At 37.7% G+C, this 19,991-nt stretch overlaps 1 protein-coding gene across 5 annotated transcripts in view; it reads right to left on the bottom strand.

The window, feature by feature from the left end:
* LOC117792113 (rho GTPase-activating protein 100F) overlaps positions 1–19,991 on the bottom strand; it is a 36,951-nt gene that overhangs the window by 13,535 nt on the left and 3,425 nt on the right. For 3 of the 5 annotated variants that reach the window (XM_034632102.1, XM_034632101.1, XM_034632103.1), the window contains exon 1: positions 5,504–5,557. The exons of the other annotated variants lie outside the window; for them this stretch is intronic. In XM_034632102.1, the coding sequence (XP_034487993.1) occupies positions 5,504–5,557 (54 nt within the window). Of the gene's footprint in view, positions 1–5,503; positions 5,558–19,991 lie in introns of those variants that run through there. 5 annotated transcript variants of the gene reach the window in all.

The following is a 19,991-nucleotide window of genomic DNA, read 5'->3' as shown; positions in this document are numbered from 1 at the left end:
CACGGTCAGCACAAAATGGACACATTCAAGTGCCAAAAGCAAATCCAAAAAGGACTCTACAAGAATGAAGCTCAGTGAGAGATGAGGGAAAGGGCGAATGAAGAATACTCTCTCTAACCACTGTACTACGGGAACTATACCATATCATTTCATTTTATAATGAAATTCAAGAAAAGGATCATCAAAATTATGTCAATCCTTTGATTTTTACTAGTGATGTAAAAATATATCGAAATATCGACATCTCGATTTTCGCGGAAGCGATTAACGAGTACTTCAATTCGATGATTTTTTGGACGATCTATCGAGTTAATTAAATCGATTTCCATGAAAAATCGACAACTCACGGGGGGTTGTTCATCGTAGTTAATATTCAGAATTAGGTTTATTCGTCCAATTTTTGATGTGCGTCCGTAAAAAAAATTCTACAAAATTGTGATAGTTTGAATTAGGCATGAAAACGATGCAAGAAAAATAAGATTTCTAAAAAAAAGTACGAGTTTATTTTGTGATTTCAATTAAATTTCCAAATACAATAAAAATTTTTTTTTTTAAACTCCATATTTGCAACTTGATGTACTATTTTCCGATATATCGACAACTCGATGCATATTTTTGGCGACTTTCTCTTGATATAAAACTCGATCTAAATTTTGGATTTACATCTCTGATTTTTACATATTTTAAATATGTCGGCATTCTTACATAAAGGTCAGAAAATTGGATTTTTTAACTTAAACGTATGTTTTGTATGTCTTTCCAAAGTAGAAGCTGATTTTCCAAATATGTATTATTGAGGGAACTTCTTAATATCATAGGATACTTAAATAAAAACTTCTTTACGAGGTAGGGGTCTAGTGACGAAAGTCATTCCATGCCCCAAAATTTCTGATATCTAATATTGTGACGAACGATATTTAACACATTATATCAATTATTCTTAAAAGATATGAAAACTTTTGGCATGGTTGTGTTTCATGTCTATTGGCAGCACTGTCCGTTGTGCGTCAAGTTCAAAGTTATCATTCTTATGGACAAGTTCTTCTCCTTACCCAGGTGACCGTTAATTTCATTAATTTTGCATTGCAATTGAAGATGTTAGTTTTCTCAGTTGTTGGGTGCACATACATACATAACTACAGGCACTTAGAAGGCATTAACTACACCGCGTTGGAGCGGTTAATTAAAAAGCGCATAGTTTGTTAACCGGCAAATCCAATAAGTTAAAACTAAAGTAAAGCTCTAGCACTGTGACTCAAAGTCGTTGGCATTGCGTAAATGGAGCGCACCGCCCTTCTAACTTCCCCCTCGCAATTTGTCGCCAAGAAATGCAAATTGCTGAACATCTCGACCCGCCCCCGCACCATTCACACATGTGAGTCATGGATGCCTCGTCAGCCTTTTAAAAAGTTACTTAAACTTCATGACGTTGTCTTTGCGCTTAGTCAGCAACTACTTAAAGACATCCCCTCCTGCCGGATACCCCCATCTTATGTCTTCTCGCCATGTGCGGCGACCTAATTGAAAAATGGCATAGTCTTATTGGTAAGAGGAGGTAAAGCAGAATTTCGTCTGGATGCAGCGACTGCTGGGGATTCTATAAGAGCTGTTAAATATTGATGATTTCTGGTAATTACTTGCCAGAGAATTTTTAATCCAGTTTTTGACGAGACGAGGAGAGGCCGAGCTGTTGGCAGAAGCCATCAAGGAAGTTGCGTGACTCCACAAATCAATAAAATCAACAAAACTTCAAACGGAAATTGAGCCAAATTGTAATTATGCCCGCACACCAACGCCATTAATAGACCTGGTTTATGTATGTGTGTATGTGTGTGTGTCTGAGTGTACACTTTTTGTACAAAACTACTGGCATTTGTTTTGAACACACGACAATGGAGACCAGTAGATACATTAGTCTTCAAGCTGCTAATTTGGGCCAATCGTTTTTAGACCCTGTACAATGGGTGTATTTAGTTTGTCAAAAGGGCAACAGAAAAAACAGAACAGAACATGGCAGAACCCATAAATTATAAATGTGCTTTATTAAAGATCCAAATTAGCTACAATGTTCATTTGTCAAAATAAATTGATCTAAGTTTCTATAAGAGGTAGAGACACCAGGCAATGTTAATGCAAAAGCCAAAAGGCTTAACAGTCTAAAGATTTATTTTAATAATGCAAATTTTAATTACACTTATTGTGCATTTAGTCTGCAAGTGTACAAATATCGTGTATATTTAAATTTAAGCCCCGATAATCAAGATATTTTCCCATAGCAAAATGAAAATCCGCACTTGAAATAAGTATTTCATAATACAGTTAAGATAATTCGAGATCATTAAGCAGTTGACGCTGTCAGAATTGATTTTATGCCGGAATCCCAGACCGTTGTATAGCGTCATTGAAAATTTATGATTATTATTATAATAATTTGTTATTTTAATTAATAAGTACAGGGTCTCTTACAGTCGAGTTCGCTCGGCTTTAGTCGCTTCTACTAGTTAATAATTGACTTGCCATAATTTGTGAGTTGGCCTAAATAACAATACGTTCCAGCTAGCGTGGAGGCTAGCATTGTCCGATTGGATTTTGCATTTATCGCCGAGCCTCGCTTCTATGGTGTCTGCTTCGGTTTGATTGATTGCCAACCACATTGATTGATTACCCTAGTCTGAGATTTGACTCCGACTTCAGTCTTTTGTTTTTGCAGTCTAGATTGAATAATTACTTGATTTTATATTGTTTTTGTGTCCGATAAGACAAAGCATTTAATTAATACAATTACAAACTAATCCGATTGAATATAAGCAAGTCATGTTGTTTGTCTTAATGATAAGCAGGACTCTGCTATAGACTATTGACTGAGATTGATTGAAACTTGTAGTGTCAGCTAAAATATGTTACTTATTAATTTGCTGAAAACATAAGTTAAATGTTTGTTAATCGCATTAGAATGTTATTTCATTCAAGCATTGACAATTTGCTTGGCATCAACAAAAGCCAGAGCTAGACAAAATCCCTATTGTATTATGGCTGAAATTGAAATTTCAACAATTCACGAAAAACAATTAAATGTCAAATGCAAGCTTGGACTCTGTTCCGTTAATAATAGTTGTCAGTTGCAGTTGTGGCAGCTGTGGCAGGGGCAACAACAATTAAGACACTGCCCCAGAATGTCTGTTGGGCTGCCTCAAATTGTCCTGTGTCCTGGCTTAAGTTTACCACAAATTAAGGCAGACAACAACAGGGATAACAGACGTGTTGTATGTGTACGTGTGAGTGTGTGTGTGTGTTTGTGAGCGTGCTTGTGTATTTGTGTGTGTAACCACCCCAAGTTATACGTGACGTATACGTGATTTATTGATTAAAATTAAATTTGCCGACAAGCAAACAGAAAGACAACAGCAAACGCAATTTGAATGGCACATTATGTAATTAGACGCAAAGCACAAAGCAGAAAATCATTTTCAGCTCAAAATCACTTTAATATAGTTGATCCTGATAATGCCTGATAATCTAAAGGCGAAGATAAAGAAATAAGTGAGAAAAGAAATGTGGAAAATGCAAAAAATGTGAGCGATGTGCAAGTCGAGGCATCAGTTCTCCCCAAGCCAAGTGCGAAAAAAAAAGAAATGAAAGGCTGATTGTAGTACAAGTTAATATACATATACGTGCTCTCCTACTTCAACCCTTGAGTTGATGTACTCTGCGTGCCCAAGTAAGTGTATTTAAATGCCGCGGCGATTGATTGAGTTGCAGTCGTTGTTGCCGTTGCCGTTGCAGGCAATGCATTATCCGGCGTTTTTAACGCCCTAAGGGAGTTCATTAACATTCCAGAGGGCCACGCCTCCGTCAGTGCCCCCCAAAAGCTGTCACTGAGAAATTTAATTATGCAGCCCCAAAATGGGCGGTAGTGTGTGTGTCAAATGAAATGCGCCCACAGAAAAAACAAACACTTTAACTGTCTGAAAATATTTTGGTGGGCTAAAGGATAGCGACAGAGGGAGGCCGAGGGATGGGAGGTAGACGACAGGCAACAGTCGTCCTTAAATGAAATTTTATTTCAATATTTGAAGTGGGCTTCAAATGGGCGCTTCCATTGAGCCTTTAAGTAGTTGAGTTGCTAACGCTGCAAAATAGTATTTTAAGTGCACTTTGCCTTCCACTCCCCCTCAGTCTACGTATCCGTTTTCTTCTCCCACTCCTTTTCCAGCAACAGTCGAGTTTGTTTTTTGTTTCGGAAATATTTAAAAGCGCAAATAAAATTGCGCAAGTTGTTGCCGTTGTTTGACGGCGCGTCTATAAAATATGCATTTTTATATATTATACGCAAATTTTACTTATGCATTCACCCGCATAAATAGCACATAAATTGTTGATGTAACGGAAAAGAAAACAAAAAGAAAAAAACAGTACAAAATACACACAAAGTCGTTGAGAGTTGCGCGTTAAAGCGCAGGCAACATAACTACAAACACAAAAAACAACAGCGAGGTCAGAGGTGAAAAGTAGTCCCTGAGCGAAGCACGCAAAACACAAAAAATGAGAAAAATATTTGGAAAAAACAATATTTGCATAAAACTCACACACACACACAAAACTTATAACTGTAGAGAGCATATAAATAAATATTAAAGGAAAATAAAAATGGCATGCATATATTTTTTGGCGATTGTACGAGCATTCGATGTGAGTGAGTATTCTGCTGACTTTTCCAGGCTTTCCCTGGCTGCCTGACAGCAGCAGGATACAAGTACGTATTTTATGCGGAGTCATGACATTTTGAGCATCAACTACAGCTTTCACATTATCATTTGTATTATCAAAGCCATGTTTTAATAATGCCCGCCATTCCCTTAGATCATTTGTTTTCCTGCAAATATCATGATTCACATTTGTAAGACCTTTTTTTTATTTAAATCAGCAAAGCACTTGACTTGGCTTCACTGTCTCAAATTCATAAGAAAATCCCTTTAATCATTCTTTTTCTAAATAAAGTGCAAAGGTTTTCCATTTTATGCTCAGGACATTTTTGTAGATTATCATATCCTTAATAATGTTGAGTGCGAATATAAGGTCAAGATATACAGATTATACAAAACTAGAATTAAGTAGAAGTTTCTTTATCACAATTTTAAATGCAAATTAAAGAACATGATATGCATACCAGCAACATAACTGTATAAGTAAATAAAATTATATTACTTAAACAAAAATTGTCAATATTATGCATCTGAGTATACGACAATACGACAAACTATAATCAAAAACTAATTAGTATAGTATAGAATAATAGGAAATACCCTCTGTAAACTAAATTGTACATAGAGGTATAGTACTTGTTCTTTTATAAATAAATTAAGAATGCATAAATGTCAATTAAAGAATAGCCCATAAGATCCACATGTCAGCATTAGTTTATGTGATAATATTGAAGAAGTTCTATCCGTCAAAATCAAACACAAACAATCACATGTGACAACCAGGAAGAGGAAGGACTCACCTTGCGGCCACTGCTTCTGGTCAGAAAGCATCCCGTTGTGGCGCTATCACACATCAATTTTGCTGCAGCCAGTTTGCCAGTTCCACGCGAATGTCAAAATGCGAACAGGAGAATTTTCTAGGGATTGAGGACTACTTTCGTCAAGGGGACGAAGGACGAGGAGGCAGCCTTGCAAGGACTTTCTGTATAAATTATGCGCAGTTCGCGTTGCGTGTTGTGTGTTTAAGACTTGACTATTCTGTCTTGCCACTCACACTTACACACACTCTAGCACGAACAAGGATTTGCAGAACCAGAGCTGTATCTCTAATTTAAATGATAGTTGCTGCCCCAAAGGCGACGATTCGTTTTGGTCTTTGAATTCGATTTTATTTAGTTTCGCAAGGCATTTGTATTTATTTTCTATGTTTTTTATTGTATTATTAATGTTGTGTTCGTTGTTTGTGTTGTTGTTCCTTTTGATTCGGTGGTAGCTCGTACTTAAGTTATAATTTGATACGTTTCAGTTGCTGCTTGCCACACACGTCTTATGGCTTAGCTCGTATATTGTTGTTTCATTCGCAATCGCATTCGCTTCGATTCGTTTGCTTTCGTTTGATTTCGCTTTGGGTTTTTCGTTTTCTTCCGCTTTGACGGTGTTTCTATTTTATAAGCACATAAAGCTGTGATAACTGTATTTCTGCCACGGTTCCTCTTTCCCTCTCTCTCTTTCTATCTTCCTCTCGGTATGTGTGTATTTCCTTTTGACTGATTTTTGTTGCCAAGCGAGTGAGATATGTATTTATGTTTGCTTTTCACGCTTCACTGCCATCTAAGCGAATCCCACGGCCTCTGCAGGTTTGCCAACATTTTAGAAATTTCTACACAATTGATTTAAATGGCGCTCCAAGTAAACTCAACCCACACTTAAAATAGCCAACGCAGGCATCGTCTAAGCGGCATATAATTTACGCTAAGCATACGACTAGTGGGCCAAAGGCCACAGGCTTTTCAAGACCCTTCAGCATGAAAACAACGCCTCCACTTACCAGTTTGGTTTGGTCTGGTCTGAAATTTGAAACTTCGCGTAAATAATTTGCTTTGCACGCGCAAAAATTTCATTAATACAAAAGGTATTAAATTGAAACAGGGCAGTACCAGCTTAGCCCAACGACTACTTACTTGCCGGAAAGGTCTTATTTATGGAAAAGCTAAAAGTGTTGCGAAACAATTAAACTGAAAGCGAGCCAAAGAAAGTGGCAATAAAAAAGACTTAAAAGCAGCTGCACGGCAAACTGTAAGAAATCAAAGCATAAGCCAAAATTAATTGGTTCTTCAGATCAAACTAAGATACACGAATAATATGCAACACAGTGCAAGGCTGCTATTTATAGAATAACATTAAATTCATTTCCTTGACTTGACTCAAATGACTTGCGATTTGTTAAGAACGTTTCAGTTAAGAAAACAGGGTCAATAAGCTATGACAATGCAATGTTATGTGAGTCTTATATTACATACTCGTATATGAGCACTTCTCAATGGATGGATTCATAAACACTGCCGTTAGCTTTTGTTGCTACTCACTCCTCACGAGACGTTTTCCCACGCCAATGTCAATGGCATTAGCCAGAGAGTTGGAAGAAAAACGCTCAGAGGGGCGCACAAGTGGGCGTCGCGGGGGAAGTTGCTGGCAACGGGAAGATTATTTGGTGGCAGTAGCAGAAAATGCCAAAAATTACATTTTGCCACTTTTGCAGACAAAGGAACTCGGAGAGAGCTCACAACACGACGTATACGCAATGTTGCTGCCGCGTCTGACGGGTCTGTTTTAGTCTGAGGCTCGTTGGGTTACATTCTCGAAGATAATGGCTGCTTTGGGGCCTTACGCTGACTCTGCTTGCCAGGCAATCGTTGGGCTGTTGAACCTTAAGTGTGTGCGTCTACCCGTCTACGCCTCTCCGTCTGTAAATGTGTGTGTGTCTGTGTGTTTGTGTATGTGTCTGTGTGTGTGTGTGTGTGTGTGCTAGAGGCGTAAGCGCGCGCATTTGGCAATAGAAATTTTGTGTATATATGGGACAGCTGCCTTTGGCATCGCCTCATCCAACATGTGCGTCGAGTTGATGCCATGCCAAATGCAGAAATGATGATGAGTTTCTCATTTCGGATTGCTGCTTGGTGAGTGGCGATATTGGCTTTTGCAGACATTGCGTATACGCAGCGTTGTCCAACAGTAAATTGTCTGCGGGTAATGCGTTCATTTTTTGTAAAATTTCATGTGATATGATTGCTGCTGGGCTTACCAATAATGTTCCCACTGTTATTATGTATATGTGTATTATAGCTATATTTAAGGTTTTGCCAAACTAAAAAATATTTCTGGTGTGGGTGTGTATTCCCTAAAATATTTAATTGACTGCTATTAGACTGTGTGTATTGATCGAGTGCTCCCGAGGCAATTTAATGTAGCATTAAATTTTTATTGGTTATTTTATGCGCTTTTCTGCAATCATTTTAGAGGCATACACCATGACGACGACAACGAGGACGCAGAGGACGACGTTAGCGATGGCAACGATAATGAACAGAAGTCGCTTTGCCTATTCCGAGAAGTGCGCGCGTTTTTTTTTTTTTTGTTGCTGTGCGTGAAATAGTATTGAATAAGTTTTTTAATGACTTTTACTACACACGCCAGCCACTACGTCAGCCGCTCTCTGCAGGTATACATATGTATTTGTATATGTATATGTATAAAGCGTCGGCGGAAATACTACTACGCACACAAACACACACACACAGCCATACACGCGCCACGCACGAGCTGGGTAAAAAGGACGGAACGACACGACGAACGTCCGACGCGCTCAACTGAACTTGGCGTATTGAAATTTTGTTTGACTTCATAATCGTTCAACTCGAGCCGATTGGCACACGTCGTGTGCCGAAGCGGTAGCCGAAGTTGAACTCCCGAGCATCTACGTATTCGAAACTGGAGCAAACGCAGTTATACACACACACACACAGACACGTACACGTACACACACACACGCAAATTCTCTCCCGCAGCGCGAAAACTTTTGTGTTATAACGGGAGCAAAAGCTTTTTCGTTCAAAGTTCGACAGTCTAAACGTGAATATCATACATACATACATGCGTGTGTGTATTTAACAAGAAAAATTGGCAGTCAGGATTTTGGGAATTGTGTTTGACGCGCCGACAACGACGAAGGGGCAAGAACGAAGAGCTGCCTGACAGCGTTGCCAGATCTCGAATGTCAACGGACTTGAACTTGTCAGAGGGAATGACAGTTCCCAGAACGTACGCTGAATATTAAACAACAGCGGACGGTTTGTATGGTTTATAACGCGCTAATGAATGTAACATGTGGGAGTTGTAATATTTGCTGGTTTACCTGGCGTATGGGTGATGTGATACAGTAGTACAGTACAGTACAAATAAGAGCTCAAAGAAATTCAAGTTGTTCAGAAATCATTTAACCTAAATCCTATCATTGTAAAATTCCTAATCTGCACTAATGGGAATTTTGCAAGTTTTTTGGAATTTATTTATAATTTGAGTACGAATAAAGTTTTTTTGGTTTAGTTGTTTGCATTGGTCATATAATATTAATACACAAATAGCCTAGAAAAGTGGGCGGCCTGTTTATTAAGCTATCAGCACCAAATTTGCAGGTTTCGTGTGTTTATAACCACTTCCTTTTTAGTTAAATTTGAACCAAATCGGACAACTATATCTAATTGAAATAATATAAATTATCGGCTGAAGACCACTTGTTTGTGATAACCTTTTTAAAATTAAATTTTTTTTTTACAGGCAACAGAAATGTACATTTAAATAGCCTTAGCCCATTGCTTATACCCTGGCTTTATTGAAAATTAACAGCAAAAACAGGGAAAAATGATTTTGTGAAAATGATAAGAAAAACCAATTTTTACTAAAAGAAAGATAAGGCCTTTGTAGCTCTGGTGCACTATTTGTTAATTGCCATTTATGATAAAAGGTAAAATAATAAACTAATGTTAGATTTTTTGCAGACTGATACCCTTCATTCACTACAAACACAGGAAATAAAAACTTTTCGATAGTTTACGTTCCCTGAAAAGCTAAGGGGTTCTAATATGTGAGAGACTGCCGTATCAAAAACTACTTGAAAAAATAAAATGCATAATATATGATGGGGAAAAAATAGAAACATCATGATTTTTGACATTCCAAGTCAAATAGCTAACAATGTGAAAAAATGAGTAGCATAAAGTCCACTACTTATATTTTTGCTTAGCTTTTCTGCTTATTTTCGTATAAATAGTAGCTGTATCGCGTTGTTTTCTTGACCGATTTTAGCATCAAAAACTAGTTACGCTAAAGTCTAGACCCCGACTAGTTGCATACTTTTAGGAGCTTGTATTGCTGTAAAAATTAAAGCAGCCGTTTATGCTGTTTTGTTCAACCGAGTTGATGCGATAAGTTGAACGATATATTATAATTATATATAACGTTAATTACCAAAAATAGCGTTTTATTATAAAACCGGTGAGTGTGGTGGTTATTCGTAATCAATAAAAACGTTAAACGGAAAAGATTTTGATAAAAGACATATATGCATATGAAGATGTTTTCTGTCTTCGAGAGTCGTTTCAATACTTTTGATAAAGGAGGATATATGTCAATATCCTTAGCGGTATAATGCAACCTTATGCCCTTAAGCTATCTTGAGGGAGTGTCCTTCGCAATGTCCCGACGTTAATCCTATTAAATATCATACTTTTTGCGGATATATTATTATATTTGCTCTACCTTGTTCCATTTTAAACTTTCCACATAACTTAGGCTAATCGCATTGAGTCATCTTAAGCATTGATTGTTGATTATTGCCAATTGATTTGATCATAATTAGAAGTACTCCAAGCTAATCTCTTGTACTTGAAATTGTAACCAAGCTACCTATGTTAATCAGCATTATAATTAAGTTCATAATCCGCCCACTCGAATAATCGCACACTCACTGAAACAACTTGAAGCAATTATGTTTGGGACTTAAATAACCTGACATAGGTATCAACTATGCGCAATAAATATGGTCCTAGGTCTTGGTAATGCTTACATATTAGAACTCAGCCACACAAATGCCAACCTCAGTGAATAAAGAAATGATAATGATGGGAGTGTGTGTGTATGTGTGGATACATGTGTGTGGGGTTATGGAGTAACCTAGCTCAAAAATAGCCAGCGTGTGGCAGTGTGGCAATGTGGCATGACAGACACGCATTTCGAGTGATTTAGGTACAACAAAAGTAATAATAATAACACCAGCAACAAAAACTACACGAATGACACGACAACACAAACGCTCAACAATTTTTGGGCCTAGACAAAAGCGCACCGTTTGTGCAAATGTTTTCCCTCCATTTTTTGTAATCAAGCAATTCAAACCAACAAAATGAAATGTTGGAAAGAAAAGGGAGAGAGAGTGATAAGGAGAGAGAAGTCAACGGTAAGTGGACACTCTAAAGGGAATTATGAATAATTTTAATAACCTGGCCCAGATGACATAAACAGATAAAACGTTGCCATTAAAAACGCATTACAATTGATAAAGGCTGGACATGAGAAAGCGAGTGATACAAGGAAAGAAAGGGGGAGAGTGCGAAGGGGAGAGAGATGGCAATGCAGGGCATGGAAATCATGGCTGAAACGTAAACTTTGCTTGACATGAATGACACGTGATTGTGTATGTGTATGTGTGTGCTACACCCCCGTGCTAGGCCACATCATTCACAAAACACTCTTACACACATACACACACACAAACACACCGAGGCACGGCTACTCACGAGCTGTTGATAGTCACGAGTTATATGAGCACGACATTTATGTGGGTCAGTTTAGCGAATACCACGAATGACGCCGCGATGACAGGCAATCAACTGTCAGGCGGAGCCCATGCAAAATGGATGCATTTCAAAATGGATATTCAAGGCGCAGTTCCATGCTAAAAAACATGACAGCAACAAAGCCGCCAACAATAGCAAAGCCAAAGCCAAAGGCAAATCCACAGCCAAAGGCAAAGGCAGCGTTACGTTACGTATACGCAATGTGAACGCCTGCGCGGATAAACTGCGCATAGAATGCAGCAAAGTCGGCACATCGAATTTATCCGGCGCGTCGTGCCACGCCGGATGTGCGCGGCTAATAACAAACATCCGGAGAGGAAGCACTCTGTTACTTTTGCTGTTTTATTATTTTTGTTTTTTTGGCTTTTCTTTTATCACTGGACATTTGTCAAGCGAAGCAAATTGAGTTCGCAGCTCTGGCCAGTTGACGATGCTTGGCATGTAACCGAATTGAAATCAAAATTCGTAATACCCCAGAAAGCACTGTCATCATCGCCATCGATGTGCCCAGCCAAAAGCATGATGCCTGATAAGGGGCAAAAAAGAGAAAGAAAAAAAAAACAAAACGACAAAAACCCATTCAGATTTGATGACAAGTTGGTGTGCCCCCACAAATGGTTTATTTTCATTTTTTTAGGATGTGGGCAGTCGTATTGGAAGGAGCCCGTTAAGCTTTTGCTGGTATCCAAATAGCCAGAGGATAAAATCAACAGCCAAGGCTAGTTTAATGTGGCTTTGATGTTGATGTTCCCCTGCTTATAGGCCCACGTAAAATTATGCATTTAATTTTCTGTTGCTTTGGCTCTGGTTGGCTGTGCGTATAAGCCGCTTTAAGCTCAATTGTGTGAGTCTAGTTTGCTAAATTAGCTTTCAAGTGCTTTCATTGGCAATTAATGCCACAAGCTGTCGAGTCGCCTTGACAGTTAATTGCGGCTGACGTTAAAAGGCAACCGCAATAGACGTGAAAAACTAAGGCCAAAACCATCAGTCAACAAATGCATTCGAAATGGAACTGACAATACCTGCGTACAATGAACCTTGACACAAATTTCATGTTCTGATCTCTTTCTATGTCTCCCTGTCTTTCTCTCTCCCGTTAGCTTTTGGCACTAATTGCTAGCATGTGTGCCATTTTGAGCCGTTGGTATTTGAAAAGCCTTAAGAAGTGCCATCAATTAATGCAAAGGAGCAGAGCTATAGCCAAATGCACCACCTGCAACACATGGCAACCACTCAGTGGAACCAGTTATGTGGTTGTTGCAAAGCCACGCAACAAATTCTTGCTCAATTTATTTGGCAAACACACAGAGCAAATAAATATATAACAAAATAAATAAATAATCAAAAAACCAAAAGTAACTAAAACTTTTCAAAACCCTGGTCACTCTAAACAAGCAGACCAAGCCGCAAAAGCCAAACACACTTCGTTTTTCTCTACTACAAAAGCTTTTGCTGCCAGAGAGCGCAAACGAGAGAGTGACAGAGAATGAGAGAGAGAAATAAGTACTGAGAAAAAAGCGCAAATGTTGAGAACCCACCCGACTTGTTACCTACCCCACACAGACATACACATTTGTATTGCAAATGCAAAATACGTAAAAGGTTAAAAATGTTGAAGCATACTTTGAGGCGCTCCGAGCGGGCGATAGACCAAAACGAAACGAAAATCCACAGCAAAGCAAACAGCTTTTAACCACGTCAAGGCAGGGGGATGAAATGCCAAAATGCTAAGGTAGCAGGCTCACACACAACCACCCACACACACACACACACACACACACACACACACACGCAGATAGTATGTGCTGCAAGAAACGAGTCTGAAGAATGAAAGCCACGACCTATCCACACAACAATCGTGTATGGGCGTTTGGAGCTCAGCAAAACACTTGCATTTGTGTGGCAAGAGCGGTGAGCAGGGAAGAAGGGAGCTGTTTACTTGTGAGTGGCGTAAACCGCTTTTAGTACAGTCAAGACACACAAACACAACCGTACCCAGAGATGGAGATGGAAGCTGCAGTAGGTTGTGAGGTTAATTTTGTTTCGACATTGCATTTATTCTGTGTGTGTGTGTGTGTGTGTGTGTGCACATATGTGTGGTTTGGTGGGTGCGAGATTGTGTGTGTTGGTAACTGTGTCTGTTTACCTTTGCACTCGAGTGCTCCCAATACAAACTCACACTCACACACACACATACACACACACTTGCACTCTTGCACCGTCAGTTGATGATTTAATTTTTTGGCCAAACATAAAATGTGTCATACGCAGTGTTGTCATTTAAATGTCAGCTTCATCCGGTTAAGCTTCTAAACAACATTCGTATTATAAGGTAAAGTGCAGCTAATTCCATTGCATCCACATTACTTTAGGTTAATGGACAAAAAATCCATTTCTTGAATTCCATTTTTAAGCTTTATTAATATATCTTTATTAATATGTTACATATAGTATTTCCTAATTCTTCGCCATATTTTTTTTGTAACTAAAATATTTTTGTATTGACAAAAAATGGTGATAATTGCTTAGATGCCGTTTTCGAAGAGTCATTATTGGCCAGTTTCCTTTAATGTATTGCAGATAAATTTTAAATTCATCCAATTTATTTTAAGATAATTCGTATAACATTCATACATCGAGTTTATTTTGAAGTCCAGCTGTGTGTTATTTTAGTTATTGTTAGGATTGCAGTTTTACAAACCTGCGGATAATTTGCAGGTATGGGCCATTAGCATCATTATACCCGTTACTTAAAAAATAAGTAAAAGGGTGTATTGTGTTCGTTGGAATGTATATAACAGGGAGAAGGAGGCATTTTCGACCCAATAAAGTATATATACTCTTGATTAACATCAACAGCTGAGTCGATATAGCCATGTCCGTCTGCCCGTCCGTATAAACAAAAGGATCTCAGAGACTATAAGAAGTAGAGTAACCAAATTTGGCACTCAGGCTTTTAAAGCTGTCATTTTTATATTTAATCTGGCAACTCTAATGTCATTTATGTTCAGTTTGATTTGCCATTTTATAATGAGCAGGTTGAAAAAAGAACAACTCTTGCAAATTGTGCAAGTCTATTTCGGAAATAATGGTTCAGTTTGCGAAGTTTACCATCAGAGCAATTAGTTCGGTTAACCATGGATCGTTTTCGCACTACGTTTACTCTATATGATAATACGCATCCGAAGTGCGCACCGAAGAAACAATTGCCGCTGCAGAGCAAAGTGGACCCGAATGAATCGATTTGCCACCGTGCACGGCAATTGCAGCTTTGTCCATCAACTTCATAGAGGATTTTGCGAAAAGATCTTGGCTTACGACCTTACAAGATCCAGCTTGTTCAAGAGTTAAATCCGCGAGAACATGCATTTCGTCGTGATTTTGGTGTATGGGCCGAAAATGAGATTGATTTCGATGCTGTTTTTATCGCAAAATTTTGTTCAGTGATGAGGCTCATTTTTGGTTGAATGGCTACGTCAACAAGCAAAATTCCCGCATTTGGAGTGAAGATTATCCCCATGAGACCCTTGAGACGCCAATACATCCACAAAACTGACTGTTTGGTGTACTCTATGAGCTGGTGGAGTCATTGGGCTACACGTCTTCCGAAATTATGCTGGAGAGTCAGTTACCGTTAATGGAAACCGGTATAGAGCCATGATAACCGACTATTTTGTTCCCGAATTGGATGGCATGAATGTGAATGAGAAATGGTTCCAGCAAGACGGCGCTACATGCCACACAGCGATCGTCACAATCGATTTATTGAAGGAAACATTTGATGAGCGCATAGTTTCGCGGAATGGACAATACAATTGGCCACCAAGATCGTGTGATCTGACACCATTAGATTATTTTTTTGGGGGATATGTCATGTCGCTCATCTACGCCAACAAACCATAAGCGTTAGGGGACTTGGAAGCCAACATTCGTCGCTTTATTGTCGACATACGGCCCCAAATGCTCGAAAAAGGGCTTGAAAATTGGACTTCTAGACTTGGCTATATTCGAGCCAGCCGCGGCAACCACATGCCGGAAATCATATTTAAACAATAATGGCATAAAATTATCCTTCCAATTAAGCCAAATTGATGGACATTGAAACGATTTTCTTGTGTTTTATTTCAATTCGAAGTTCTATACCTCTAAACAAAACAGCCCTTATATACCCCACGCAGATCAAGTTTGTTTCAAATCTAAGCCACGCCCCCTCTGCCCACACAAATAGCTACAAATCACCACACCCACAGTTTTTAAGATAATACAGTTTTTATGGTAATTTACGTTATCTTTTATTATTATCTATTATCCCACTGAATCGCATCAAGATCGGAAAAGTAGAACGGCAGCTATGGCGAATTAATGCTTTCAAAGTAATACAAGTAATTTCTTTATAGAACTTTTACATATATTGAAATAAGTAATGGGTATCCTATGGTCGGGATCACGACTATAGCCTTTCCGACTAGTTTTCTATTGAAACGTGAACTTTTTTAAGTGGTAATCACATTTGTACCAAGATCAAGCGTGAATTAGTATGAATAATACCTTATAATGTGTAAGGTATTCATATATAATTAACTCCAACAATTTCGACTGTTGCGATGTCCAACATTCCTTCTGTTATGCAAAAATATATAAGCCAATCAATAAGAAAACTGTCGCAGCCAGGCAGCTCAGCCACACAACGGCATCTGAGTTTTCTCCGGAAATTATAAACACATCCCCAACTTCTCTTTCAGCGGAAAAATGCGACATGTTGTGTGCAATGACAGGCAAATATTTTACGTGCAGAACAAGCAGCAAAGAAGACAGAGGAACGAGTACAAGGCTACGACTTTAATATACCTGTACCACGTGACGACAGCACATAATAAGACAAGCAAATATTAATATAAACAATATATATATAATATGTCATAAGATAGACATTAAGAATTTTAAAAATATATTTCCATTTGAGTAGAAGTTTTAATGAAAGTAAATTAATGTATTCCAGCTATTCTAAAACTAATCACAACTAAAAAAAATAATTTCAAACGAAAAGCTCTTTTTGTAACCTCACCAATTACGCACAAATTACAAGCAAATACAATAGAATTCGTTTTCAGTAAGAGTCAAAGCCACAAGCAAACAAAAGACATAATGGAATGTTATGGTTCCTTTGCATTGTATTTAACGAACAAGAATTCGGAGCTAAAATATTCAAGATTTGCAGGCATATTGTTTTTTAAGGAGAAAGCTTGTATCTTGTGTGCAATTGTATGGAAAATATGAATCTGCTCAGAACGTCAATTATTCGTTTTTAGAAAATAAATTGTGTTTGTATTTATTTGGTGAGGTGCGGCTAGGTACTCTTTTATTAAAGTTAATTTTCGACCAATTGTTCCTATGGCAGCTATACGATATATGGAACCGATTTGAACCAAATCTGGTCAGAATGTACAAAACCAACATATTCTATGTATATTTTATCAGTTTGGTTAGAATGTCGTAAAAAACAAAAAACTTCTTCATACTAAATACTTGATTTTCTACCGATCGGTCCTATGACAACTATATGATATAGTCTACCGATTTGAACGAACTTCGGCCAGGATAGACAAAATTAAGTTAAACGCATATTTTATCAGTTTGATTAAGATATCTCAAAAAACAAAAAACTTTTTCATACTAAGCCTTAATTTTCGATTAAGCGTCTCTATTGCACCTCGATTTTACGGAAGCGATTATCGAGTACTTTAACTCGATGATTTTTTTTACGATCTATAGAGTTGATTTAATCGATTTCCAAGAACAAAATCAACAACTCACTGGGTATTGTTCATCGTAGTTATTTTGTAGAACTAAGTTTGGTCGTTAAATTTTTGATGAACGACCATAATTAATAGCCTACAAAACAATGAAAGTTTGAATAAAGCATGAAAACAATACATGAAAAATTTGTGATTACAATTGCGTTTTCGAGCTAAAAATTTTTAACTGAGAAAACATCGACATTTTCAACTCGATCTACTGTTTTCCGATATATCGACCATTTAATTTATTGTGGCGATTTTCTATTTCGATATAAAACTCGATCTTAAATTTTGATTTACACCATTAGATATAGTAAACCGATTATAACCAAATTTGGTCAGGATGTATAATACCAGCCCAGATGCCTATTATATTAGTTTGATTCTGATATCTCATCAAACAAAAAACCTTTTTCATACTAAAACTTCATTGTCGATGTATCGTTCCTATAGCTATATGATACAGTGGTCCGATCCAAAAATAAACAAAAACTTGATCTGCCTATGGTATCCATTAACCTACATACCAAGTTTGAAGTCTCTAGCTTTTATGGTTTCTGAGATCGACGCGTTCAAGCAGACGGACGGACGGAGAGACGGACATGGCTCAATCGACTCGGCTGTTGATCCTGATCAAGAATATATATACTTTGGGGGTCTGCCACGCCCCCTTCCGCCTGTTACATACATTCTGCCAGCCACATTATACTCTTTTTTACCCATTTTCAATGGGATCAGGGTATAAAAATAAGAATTAAATAATAAAAGTTAGCAATTTAATTAGAAAACTTATAAACGATTAAAGATAACGACTGAAAATTCAAAAAGAGTTAAATTAACTTAAGAAAAAAGCACAATAAATAATGTAGTGGGCAGAAACAAAAACAGCAACACAAAAGGTACGAAGAACTTAAACCGCATTAATAATAAATACGTATATAAGCTGATATTGAATACATGTGCTTCTCATCATCAGGTTACGCTAACTGAAGGTCTTCCTCAATCAGTTAAGCACATTTTAGTGATTAGTTAATTGAATATTCGTTTGATTGATAGATGGCTCGATAGCCAAATAGATTGGCCTCTTAAGTCTGGCATTTTACTTTAACCCTTGCCCTCAACTCAATCTTTTTTCCTTTTTCACCCAATCATAATCAGCAGTGTATTCCGATTCAATGCACCAAAATTACGCTTTTCATTGTACCAGCTGCTAACAACAACCACAATAATAACAAAGACACCTCTTAATGGCCAAGAAAAACTTTTGTGCCACGTTGGCAGCAATTAAAAATCTTGCCGCTTGCCGCACTTGTGATACCAATTAATAGTTTTCCAATGATTTTAAGAAAAACAAACTAAAGCAAAGAAAATAAGTGCGTCAATTCAAGTTACTTAATACCCGCATGCTTTGAAAATGGGTCAACAAAAGGGTATTCAGTTGCAATGAGTAAAGGGTATAGTAAACTATGTTTTACCATTGCATCTTATAACTCCAGCTGAAACCCTATACAGAGTATCTTTAAGTCGTATATTGTTGACCAGGGCGCTTTGAATACTTCCTTGCAGTTTTTCCTCTTGCAAAAGTAATTGAGGGAACGTTAAAAAAGGACAACTCTAAATAAGAAGAATGCCAACAAAGTTCTTTTCAGCACACCGAACAACTAAGTACTCATTAAGGGAAGTCTGTGTTATATTTATCATATACGTGTATCTCAGCACACAATTATTATCTTAATGTGTTTTATTCAGCGCTTTGTAACATTGAATCGGTTTGCTGGCTTGAATTTCAAAGCAAGGTTTTGGTTTTGGTTTAGGAATTCTTTAGTTTTATACAAAAAATCTATTTTGATTTCTGAATTGTTTTTAAACTTTTGTTAAAATTTACGAATTAACATTTTTGTTAAAAACAAATGTAATTTTACTTTAAGGGTATTCAAATTAGCGGAAAAACTAGACATAAACAAAAAATTGGAAATGTGCCAACAAGCAAAACCAGAGCAGGAACTGAAAACGCTTCACAATGTTTGTCTCTGGCAATATTTGTTAACTTTTACTGTGTGTATGTGTGGGTCTGTGTGTGTGTGAGTCTTTGCAGCAGCTCCAACTGAAGTAATATTCTTATCTGCATTGAGGCAAACGTTGTGCAAGACTCGTTTCTGCTGAGCTGCTCGAATGCACTACAAATGCACCAACTGTTGTTGGGAAAGCATAAGGAGCTAAAAGGAGATACCGCCCTGTTGCCTAAATGCCCGCCATTTATTTGTGAATGGTACTCGGGGAACACAGAGAAAACCAACAATAAGATAGACAGAAATCCGCAGTCAACGTCATCTTCAAATGCGGCATTGAATGGCAAAGACTACAGAATTTAAGCAACCAGACAAACAGTCAACCAAGCGGCAGGTTGATAATTTCCAAAGGCTGTAGAAGTAGCAGCATCCTCCTCAACAAAGCCAGGAACTGCTTAGCTCCATTTAAAAGTAACAGCGCAATTTGTTGATGGTTAAAACTTCACAACAGCCAAACTGTTCAGTTACTTTCTTTGGCTTTAAAATAATTCATGAAATTCATATACATATATTCCATTTCATTCGCTTCGCATCACGTATACGCCTCATTGTGCTTGGTCGAAATGCAAATAAATCAAAATAATTTACTGCCCTCAGCAGCACATATTCGGACTCGTAATGTGAAAAGCGTTTCAATAAATTCATCGAGTTGCGTCCAAAAATGTCACTCAAAATAGTTTGGAACTTCATTGGATGAATGCTGCGAGCGTAACAAAAAAACATATAAAA

Source organism: Drosophila innubila (assembly GCF_004354385.1).
Source record: "Drosophila innubila isolate TH190305 chromosome 3R unlocalized genomic scaffold, UK_Dinn_1.0 2_E_3R, whole genome shotgun sequence".
NCBI classification, from domain to species: Eukaryota; Metazoa; Arthropoda; class Insecta; order Diptera; family Drosophilidae; genus Drosophila; species Drosophila innubila.
Note: the sequence above shows the minus strand (reverse complement) of the source record. Positions and strands in the feature narration are given on the sequence as shown.